This window comes from Prosopis cineraria, unplaced genomic scaffold, assembly GCF_029017545.1.
Source record: "Prosopis cineraria cultivar Desert tree isolate PC_DT_omini unplaced genomic scaffold, ASM2901754v1 PC14, whole genome shotgun sequence".
Taxonomy (NCBI): Eukaryota; Viridiplantae; Streptophyta; class Magnoliopsida; order Fabales; family Fabaceae; genus Prosopis; species Prosopis cineraria.
Genome location: NW_026555345.1, coordinates 30921828 through 30933008, shown reverse-complemented (window position 1 = coordinate 30933008; position 11181 = coordinate 30921828). Strand labels below are relative to the sequence as shown.

At 34.7% G+C, this 11181-nt stretch overlaps 2 protein-coding genes across 2 annotated transcripts; one reads left to right on the top strand and one right to left on the bottom strand.

The window, feature by feature from the left end:
- Positions 1-1319: 1319 nt before the first annotated feature.
- LOC129293568 (calcium-dependent protein kinase 11-like) lies at positions 1320-6451 on the top strand. Its single transcript, XM_054931599.1, has 7 exons — positions 1320-2140; positions 3621-3764; positions 3900-4052; positions 4159-4274; positions 5017-5184; positions 5302-5523; positions 6148-6451. Exons 1-7 carry the CDS (start codon positions 1603-1605, stop codon positions 6283-6285), a joined length of 1479 nt encoding a protein of 492 aa, XP_054787574.1. The 5' UTR covers positions 1320-1602; the 3' UTR covers positions 6286-6451.
- Positions 6452-6829: 378 nt separating this feature from the next.
- On the bottom strand, positions 6830-10955 carry LOC129292242 (uncharacterized membrane protein At4g09580-like). The gene is made up of 4 exons (XM_054929807.1): positions 10327-10955; positions 9521-9791; positions 9263-9433; positions 6830-7327 (listed from the first exon to the last, which is right to left on the bottom strand). Exons 1-4 carry the CDS (start codon positions 10572-10574, stop codon positions 7196-7198), a joined length of 822 nt encoding a protein of 273 aa, XP_054785782.1. The 5' UTR covers positions 10575-10955; the 3' UTR covers positions 6830-7195.
- Positions 10956-11181: the final 226 nt, after the last annotated feature.

The following is an 11181-nucleotide window of genomic DNA, read 5'->3' as shown; positions in this document are numbered from 1 at the left end:
CGCATAAATTACAATAACAATGAGATATAAGAGAATGCAATCCCTTTGAATTGAAATTTGGAAGAGGAGAAGAAAACTTAGGATCCGTTTAGTTTTCTTTCGTTTCACATTTAAAAAGTAAAATTTTACTTTCAGAAAGTTAAAAGTTATTTAGGTAGAATATTTTGTAGGAAAGCATGTTGTGAAAGTACATTCAAACAGTAACTGAAAGTGAATTTCTAAAATGTAACTATTTAAAGCTTTTGAAAAGTGAATTTGAAAAGTAGAATGTTATTTGACCATACTACCCTAAATATAATATCTTATTCTTTTATTTAAAAAATAATTAATTCATTAAAAATATAATTATTATTTTAATAATAATAATTAGGTATTAATTTTTTAGTATTATAAATTAAATAATTAATCATATTAATTTTTAATATTAATGTATAATAAAAATTACAAATCTTTATTACATCTTTTAAAATTACAAATTTAAAAAAATATAAATAACTAGAGATCAAATTTTTAGCATTATAAATCAAAATTTATATTATTTAAAATCTTTATTACATTTTTTAAATATTTCAAATATATTACATTTGTATAATAAAGATTATAAATCATTATAAATCAATGTCATTTTTGGTAATTGTACATTCAAAAGTATATTTCACTATCACAAACCAAATAACTTTTAATGTATCAAACTGACTTTTAAAAAAATATATCCAAATATAAATTTCGTTATAATAACTGACTTTTACTGAACTGACTTTCACCAAATGAACTTTTACCAAATAAATTTTTGACAAACTGAAAACCAAACACACACTTAATTCTCCATTTTTTGAGAACTATCGAACATATATTTCATTGGGGAGAAAAATCAATCATAAAATTTTCACCGGCCAGACAGAAGCAAGACTTATCTTTTCGAACGCAAGCTAAAAATTTGCGCATAGTATATAAATGAATAAAATGGACACAAAATATCATAGAGATGAGAAATGTGTAATTAGTAAGGACTGAAATCAATGGGGCGGTAATGTTGCCCCTAATTTAACCCAAAGAAAAGAACAATACTAACTAGAAATATTTCTTCAATGTATAACAAAGTTTCTATATTTTCAATATCTTGAATAATTTAAAGTATAAATTATTAACTGAATTAAATTAAATTATTTATTCTAAATTCTGCCAAATATAATTTTCTCCTAACACTAAGCAAATAGAAGGTGAAACTTTTGTTCTGGCGAAAAGAAAAGGGAAGCTTTTGAACATTAAAATTAATAAGGGCCCAAACTAATTTTAATGAGGTGCCCCGTTGGGGCGGTTCTCTCGGGTGATTTTCCTGTGTGGCGCAGGCGCGCGCTCCATTTTTGCGGAGGAAGAAGACGATGCTTTCTTGGGGTGTTTCTCCAATGTGGAATTCAGCGGCTTCTCATCCAATGAATGAACCATGAAATCAATGCCGATCCCAACGATAATAATAGTAAACGGCATTGCCATTTCTTGACTAATAATAAACGAAAATGCGAGCAACTGATTCCTGATAACATCGCCACAGTAGGGAGAGAAAAACAAGCAAATCACCAATTCCGCCATTGTTGAACGGAGATGGAGAAGAAACCTTCTTCAACGAAAACCATGTCGGTCTTGCCTTACGAGACCCCTAGACTCAGAGACCATTACCTTGTGGGGAAGAAGCTCGGGCAAGGCCAATTTGGGACAACGTACCTCTGTACTCACAAGGTATCAGGCCAACAATATGCCTGTAAATCCATTCCCAAGCGGAAGCTCTTGTGCAAGGAGGATTACGATGACGTGTGGAGGGAGATTCAGATCATGCATCATCTGTCTGAGCATCCCAATGTAGTTCTGATACAAGGGACGTACGAGGACGCTGTGTTTGTGCACCTGATTATGGAGCTGTGTGCTGGGGGTGAGCTGTTTGACAGGATTATTCAGAAGGGGCATTACAGTGAGAGAGAGGCGGTCAAGTTGATAAGGACCATTGTTGGCGTGGTCGAAGCTTGTCACTCCCTTGGGGTAATGCACAGGGATCTCAAGCCTGAGAATTTCTTGTTTGATAATTCTAGTGACGATGCTCAGATGAAGGCTACGGATTTTGGCCTCTCTGCCTTTTATAGGCCAGGTTGGTAACTGGATGTCCGATCTTTCGTTCCCGTCTTTTATTCATCACAATCCCTGTCATTTAAAATTTAATGCTGGTTATATACAGATCGTATTTAAGACATGTATTGTTGCGTAGGTTCAGTTTACTTATATTTCCCTATTCACTGTATCAAAATTTGTAACTTATTTTATAATCAAATCTCACTTTTTAAAAGGTACTAAAAATAGGATTAGTGATTGAATTAATTAAAGTACTGATTTAAGAGTTAATGATTAAAATTATAATCAAACTGTGATCCAACTAGCCATTAACAAAGTATTTTATTAATTATCATTAGGTTGAATCTAATTTAATAAAAATCCTTGTTGAAATGAATCATGCAGGTGTTGTCTACTAGTTTTCCTTTGTGATGTATAAACGCTGGTTGACGGTTGATTCAAAGACCAGCAGGCTATACGTAGAGCTGTAATAATTTGGCTTTTCAATGACGTGACTTTATTCTTTTGCTTTGTTTGACGGATTTCTTTGAATTGGTCGGATATTGGTCTGTGATAATTCTTCAAAAACACGTAATTATTATTTTTTGTTACCCTCCTCGAATTCATGTAACATAGTTCAACTTTCTTATTCGACTCGCTTTGCTTGGATCGTTTTTTAAACTGTGTTGCATTCCCTATTAATTATCACATCAGAAAGAAGTAATTGAGTGTGTTGAGATTTTTACCACCATGAAAGAACTAATGAAATCATTACATTTTGGGACACAGGAACCTAGTACAAGGAATCTTGAAAAGCGATACTAGTTTTTTTAATGGGCAAACAACAACATACGAAAATACAAAGAAGTTCACAAATACAACAGACGACCGAACCAAACTAAAAACAACAAATTACAAAGGCTTAAAAATAACAGACCTAAACAAATTAAGGGAAAAACAACATCCTGTAGGACTAGAAAACAGGGACCACTGGGTCTTCTAAGTAAATTCATCGGTGATTGCACAAGATTTGTTGGAGCAGAGATTTGAAGGCTAAAATTGTGCAAATTCTCACAGGGACCAAGGTAACTGATGAAATGAACGAGCCTTCTAATTTCCATGACAGAGGCAAGCTGTTTCCCTTGTGTGCTTCGATAAGTTCCATGAAACTCAATCAAGTGATTTTGATGATCGAGTATATGTGAGTGGATGTTAATGCTAATAGAACTTCTTGCCTTAATGATCCAGGAAATAATAATTTGCCAATCACAAGTCTCCACTTCATTATAGAGACTTGTGATTGGCAACGCTAGCTTTGAACTCTCAGGAAAAATGTACTCTTTCTTTCGTTAAGAAATACTATGGTTAGGAGTAAAATTTTTGCCCTTAAACTATTTGCTGTGCATCACAATAATTTGTTCACATTTTAGACTTACAAAATTATTTTCCTTGGTCAGTATTAAGTTCAGTAGGCCTATCACCACCACCATCAACTTTTCTAAGTCTTGTTTTTTCTCCAGGACAAACCTTTTCCGATGTAGTTGGAAGCCCCTACTATGTTGCCCCCGAGATTTTGTGCAAGCGTTATGGACCAGAAGCAGATGTATGGAGTGCTGGAGTTATCCTTTACATCTTGCTGAGTGGGGTCCCACCTTTTTGGGCTGGTAACGTTCTTTAAAACTCATCTGTGATTCCCTTGGATTTGAAGCTGTGAAGCTTTTGTCCTCTTTATGGTGTTCGTTCATATTCTTGTTCTGTTCGTTATCCCCCAGCTTCATTTACTTTCCAACCACCTGCAGAAACCGAACCAGGCATTTTTAGACACATTTTACAAGGAAAGCCAGATTTTCTATCTGACCCATGGCCAAGCATATCAGAAAGTGCTAAAGATTTGGTGAGCAAAATGCTAGAGAAGGACCCCAAGAAAAGAATATCCGCCCATGAAGTCTTGTGTAAGATCCTTGATACCACTTTTAACTGGCAATTCTTGTCTAGTTGTGTATTGTTACATTTTTCTTTGGTATTATGATATCATCATGATGGGGTTTGTTTAATCAGGTCACCCTTGGATAAATGATGATGATGTTGCCCCAGACAAACCTCTGGATTCCGCAGTTTTGTCCCGTCTGAAACAGTTCTCAGCTATGAATAAAATGAAGAAGCTGGCTTTACGGGTATGTTATATATATTCTTGTGGTGAGAGTAAACAAAATGTAGGTGTTGGTGTGAGTTGTGATAAATTCGTGCGGTGCCCAAGAAAGTGCTGAATTGCTTATTATTTATGTTCTATACAGAGTTGATACTTGATAGTGTCGATGAACGCATATACTTTTTAACTTGAAATTACATGTTAAATATCTTTGATGGTAGCTGCTGCATTATACAAGAGTTTATCCTTTCCACTGACCATTTTTTCTCATCGTCGTAGTAGGATTTGATGCGTTAAGAGTTACTTTTCGAAAGATAGATGGGAGGATGCCTTGAAAAGATGTCAAAATTCTGCTTGTTTAAAACTTTTCCTTATGGCTAGTCAATGTCTGGAGCATCCATACTTTACATATCATATGAGAGAGAAATTCGAAAGTTGTGTTAGATACCACACAACACTTCAAACTAAACTTAATATATATTCATTTCAATGAATTTGATCGAATATATAGACGCTCACGCATGGTCATCTATAATAACAAATAAATTCACTGGAAGTTTACATAGCTGCTCTTTATTCAACTTCTGGGCTGCTGAGTACGAAATCATTTATTTAAATGGTTGTCCCTTTGTACCTACATATCAGTCCATCGGTTCATGTGTCCTTCTATGAATCTGTATAATGATATTTACGTCTGTCCAGTTCTTATTCATCAGATGCTGATCCAAATTAAGCAATATTGAATTGCAAATGAAAACCCTTTGCAGGTGATAGCTGAAAGACTTTCGGAGGAAGAAATCGGAGGTTTAAAAGAGTTGTTCAAGATGATTGACACAGACAACAGTGGGACAATAACTTTTGAGGAACTCAAAGAAGGTCTCAGAAGAGTTGGTTCTGATCTAATGGAATCCGAAATTAAATCCCTAATGGATGCGGTAGGTAAATATTCTACAGTGCATTAGGGGTTTATATTTCAAATGATTATATAGTTCTTGTTGCCATACATGTTGAGTTTGGAGACTCTTATTTGCTCCCCTCATGAATTTTCGTAGGCTGACATAGACCAAAGTGGAACTATTGACTATGGTGAATTTCTTGCTGCCACACTGCACATGAATAAGATGGAAAGAGAGGAGAATTTAGTTGCAGCATTTTCCTATTTTGACAAAGACGGTAGTGGATACATCACCATTGACGAGCTTCAACAGGCTTGTAAAGAGTTTGGCTTAGGTGACGTTAATCCAGACGTTATGTCAGAGATTGATCTAGACAACGTAAGTTTCTAAATGATTTTTTCCAATCTCATTTTATGCACCATCACCAAAATTGCTGGTATCATTGTTAACTTCGTTTAGTTTCGCTACCATCTTTGTCGTTAGTTCATTATCATTCTTGCTGTAGAGTTATGGCATAACAAACTCGTTGGCGGATATTGATGAAACTGAACAGTGTTCTTTTACTTCACCGCCCCCCCCCCTTTTTCTTCAATAGAAGTTAGCCATCATCCAAACATTCCTTGTGATTTTATTTTCGAAAATTCGAATGAAACCGATAATATTTGAAACATTTTTTACTCTTCTAAAATTTTATTTGAAATACTGTCTTTGAAATTATTAAATATTAGTTGAGAGACATTTCAGAAATACTTTTATAATATCGGTTGCTTATGTATTTATTTATTTGGTGAAAATCATTTTGTATCTAAAATCATATTAGACTTTGACTAATTTAGATTTTATCATATGAACTCAACTTGAGGCTTAATGGTTAACTTTTCTATTAGAATCAATGCTTGTTGGTGTTGTATATTTATATGTGAATCTGTGACTGACTAGCTTACTACTGAGAGTATATGAAATTCAATGTTGGATATTGAGATGGTGCGGCTGATATTGTAGGATGGGAGAATTGATTATGGGGAGTTTAAAGCAATGATGAAGCGGGGGGATGGAGGGGTTGGCAGCAGCAGAACCACAAGAGGCAATCTGAACTTCAATATAGCAGATGCCTTCCAACAAGTAAATGAGTCATCCTGATTCACACATTAAACAAACTGACGTGCTGTACATATAGGAAACACGAAGTAGAAGACAAACAAGTCACTTTTTATTTTAATTTTTTAATTTTCTATTATTTTATTCATAGCTTCATGATTCTGAGCTGCCTATATCTTGTATTGTGTTTTGTTGTACTTTGTATGAGTTTCATTTCTTTACTAAATTAAATATATTGTGAAGTTGAATGTTTTCGATATAATAGAGTAACTGATCTGATTGAAAAATTCCTTACCAAAAAAAATTAAAAAAAAAAACTCAAATACAGGAAATATGGCCCTTAAAGTTTTCTTAAGGACCATGAAACCAATATCCATAAAAATGAAATAATTAAGAATCGCATGTTGAACGATATCAAACTGGAATCAAATGACACCTTATGCACAGAATCGCAAGGGAAAATATATATAAAAAAACAAAACAAAACAAATTTGAAAAACAAGAAATGAACCTCATTTGTTACTTTTAAAAAATATATATGGAATAATAATTACAAGATTATAAACATCATCCCGCAAATGAAAAATGATTTCATTTTCACCTTGATAATGATTAGCTTCATCTACTATAATATAATCTTTACTTAATTACTATCAATGATTGAACAAGTAAATAATAGTACAGCTGAAAAATCGAATCCCGCATGCTGTCAAGCTGTTGGAGATACAGCTTCGCCAAACACTCCCCGCATGCTTCCTGATGCCATCAAGGCTACATGCTAAGTAATTCATTTAACCGACCCCAAAAGAAAATAAAATGGTACGCCGACATTTTCATCATATATCCTTCCTAATGGATGTGTTAAGTAATCATATTATCCTTTGTACTTCAATGTTTTGGTCCCGAAACTTGACTTTGACAATAGAATGAAGCCGGCTATGCCATCCAATTTTTACTCATAGATACGCTTTCTCTTCAAAAATGAAGGAAATATGATGATAAAACCAATCAGGAAGAGAACAACTAGTGTCTTGAAATCATACAGATCCTTCACTGACTTCAGATCCCCCAGCGCACGACCAGCCTGGTTAAGAAACAGTGAATATGATACGTGAACAGAGCCGAAAACGAAATGCAGACAAATAACAACTAAAAAGGAAAAGAAAATTCGTGGATGCATTAAGATCTATGCGTCACGTCAAAATGGAAACTAGAATATCATCATCAGTCAACCTGGCATGATCATGGGGCCAAACGAGGACTGTATAAAAAAATGGCCATAAGTAATGATTACAAATCGAAACAAGTATCCACATTTCAATTGCACGTTCCAGCCAAATCTCCGAATCTAAGGATAAATATGAATTGCAATCTGAACAGACAAGGACGAAAAAATGGTTCGGAATTGGATGCAATTCTCTGATAGCAGAGTACTCATAAGAAATTACTTTCTCAAGGCTATAGCTAGTGCTCCATCAGCGAACATCACCCTTCTGTCTTTCAGGGCATTCTCGTCCTCAATTTTGATGAGTTTTAAATCCCACCACCTAGCACCCACCATAATCTCAAAATATTTGCTACAGATGGACGTATTTATGATTTAAGAACTTGATGTTTTGATTTATCATTTATGCATGACTATTAAATTCTCATGCTCTAAATGCATTTACTTTCTCTTATACATTAGATGGTTTACTAGTATACTGTTGATGTTGATTTGTTGTTATCCTAAATTATACTAGAGATATCTGATATATTCTTTTTTTTTTTTTTTTGCACAACATGATGCATGATGCGCTATACCAATGGTTATGATGGCTTGAAAAATGGCACTATGGTGAAGCACTTGATATCTAAATTGGTGAGATTAAGTCATTATTGCAATAACAGATTGGCCCAAACTTTAGTCGGGATCAAGTTTAGTTTGGAAACATTATTCTGGAATTAAAAGGGTCAAACTGCACGTCCATATTGTTATACTGCACCAACTTTCACTAACATTTACAAAATTGCCCAACAAAAAAAAGAAGCTTGGATTAGGAATTATCAGTGGTCATCCTTCTATTTGGAATCTTCTCACGCCACAATTCCACAAATACAATTCAGAGCTGCTAAATGACTCCAATTTGTCATCTCTTGTCATCTTGAGCATCAATTAATCCAATGAACCCAATTTTTAGATTTCATGTCAATCCCCAGACCAAATATGGACCTATAAATCACTTTTTTATACCCTTCAAATCTTCAAACTAATCCCTTCAGTTATCCACAAGTCTTTCCTGCTATTGCTTAAACTCGTTTCTAATTTCTGCTTAGGAAAGTATTATATAAAAACTTTAATAAGCCACACTACTTCGAAGTGTGGCTCATTTTTTTAAATCATATACACAAACAAACAGGATCCACACTAGTTTTCCTAAAAACTCATCATTTCATTTGCATTCAAGCTTTTGTTTTTTTTCACTTCATGTTTTACACAATTTTGTGGGATAAGTTAACAAAAACAGTATAGCCATGTGTTCACTAATATTTGCAAACCACATAGTTCAATGAAAAATTATCTATATACACAAACAGATGTATTTTTAAAGATCTTTCTTCCGTCCAAACAAAATATTCAATTCCATTTTATATGAATCAACTTGGCAGAGTTTCTGGGCATGACAAACAAATCCATTCATCCTTTCATATATGTACTAGGAGGGTTCATAAGATAACATTTTCAAACCCCCTCCCTTTTCTTTCCCTTTCTCTTCCCTTTTTCCCCCTTTTCTGTCTCTAGTATTGGATACCCCTCTTATACTTTGAATGTCTTGCAAATTTTATCCTGTTAAAAAAGATCCTAATGAAGAAGGCAACAGAGCAACTGTAAGAAATGGGATTGGGAAGGAAACATTAAGTCATCAATGCAAAAAATATAACCACTAACTAAAAATAAAAGAACTCAGTAAAACATAAATGTTGAAGGGGAAGAATCAGCATATTATACTATGGCATTAAGATGGGAACAAAAACTTACTCTGACAGTAATGTAAGAGGCCGGGATAAGACCAATCAATGTTGCCAAAAAGAAGATATGAAATGGTATATCAACAATTGGAGATGCAAGATTGATGAATAGGTTTGGCAATGTAGGGGTAACTCTCAGAAAAAGCATGTAATTCAGCAGCTTATCCCTTCTCTTTGCTATCTGATATATCAAAGGCAAATCAGGTTAATACAGAAGACTCATAATATTCAAGGTGATTGTTAAATAAAAGAAAGAAAAAAATCATACCTCTCCTTGGAAAAACCTTAACTTTTCAGGCCACAACCAAGAAACGATAGGCCGGCCAATTAACTTAGACAAAAAGAAGCAGGATGATGCTCCAGCCGTAGCATTGAAAACAACTAACAGAATTCCACGAAAAACTCCAAATAGGGCTCCAGCTAACAAAGACATGAAAATTGTTCCCGGAATCATAAAAGTCTGCATGAAGATGTAGGTAGAGCAGTAACCAAGAATGAATTGGGCCGGGTGATTATCTGCATATGTTGCAAAATGATCCCTGCCAAATATATATATCGGAAAATAAAAATATTGTTGAGAGAAAAGTATGATACGGAGGGGGGGTGGGGGGCGGCACTTTGAACAGAGCAACTAAATAGTGATTAAATTCATCAAGAAATCAAGCAACAGAATCTTCATCATTCTTCCTTAATGGAATAGAAATATGTTGTTATTTCTTTCCTATAATATTTTCACATGAACAGCAACGTTTTCAGGGTCATACATGGTGTATATTAGTCAATACAAGTGATCAGCATATCATAATAAATGAGCACAAGTTCGAAATCCACTTATAACCAGTAGATTAAAAGGGAACGACAACCCTGTTAAATTCCCAGAAAGCAAGGATCAAGTCCCGGGTCATTTTATTTCCCACTAGATTCAATTATTAGCAATTTTAGCTTCATTTCAAGGTATCAAAGCCAGAGGAATTCATCAACAAAATCCAAGAAGGGTATGGTTAATAAACATGATCAGAATCAACGGAAACGATGTCAGTCACAGAATCATTCGAGGAAGATAAAGAAACGTACTTGAGGATGCGAAGATCCGAAATCGTGCGTGGCAATTTAATCTTTCCATATTCCGCCGCAGGCATTGTCAAGTAAATGCAAATCAAACCGGCGGAGAAAACAAAGAACACACCGAGAGCGGCAGCGAATTCCCACCTATTCAGCGGAAACCTCTCGAATTTGGATTTCTTCTCCTCGTCCTCCTTGCCATTCTCCTCATCCCTCATGAACCTCCCAGTATCGCCCACCAGATTCCTTGGTGCCGCCATGATTAGCGCGTCGCTGATGCACGAATTGCAACTCCAGAAAGAGTCAGCACTACCTTCATGAAAGCGATACCATTTGTGGCGCTCGAGTGCCAAAATGACATGACCTGTGAAGTCGCAGCGGAGAAACGTAGGTGAAAGACATCAATCAATCAAATTAGGATGTGCCCATCAAATTTCGTGTATAATGAAACAAAAACTGAAGACTTTGGGGTCTCGGGATTTGATGGATGGAGCCTCTGAAGCTAGCAATTCTCAGTGATCAAAAAAACCCTAAGATTTTGCAGGGAGAGAGAAAGAGAAAAATAGGGGATGCTAGCATTTGCTGATTTACATGGAGAAAGAGATCAGAGGCAGGAGCTTCTGAAGACTCCTGAGGAAGAAAGTGAATTTTTAAATTGATTTGTGTTTTAAGATTTTTTTTTTCCATTAAATATGATGTGCAAATATGCTTGTGTTTGACTTTTTTTTTAAGGGAAAATTATAAATAAATTCTTATAAAATAGAGAAATGAAAGTTTGACAAAACACCCCTTTCTATTTTTATTTATAAAAAAATTATTACTCTTAATTTATTTTTTATATAAGCAAATTTTTATTATTAATAAGTA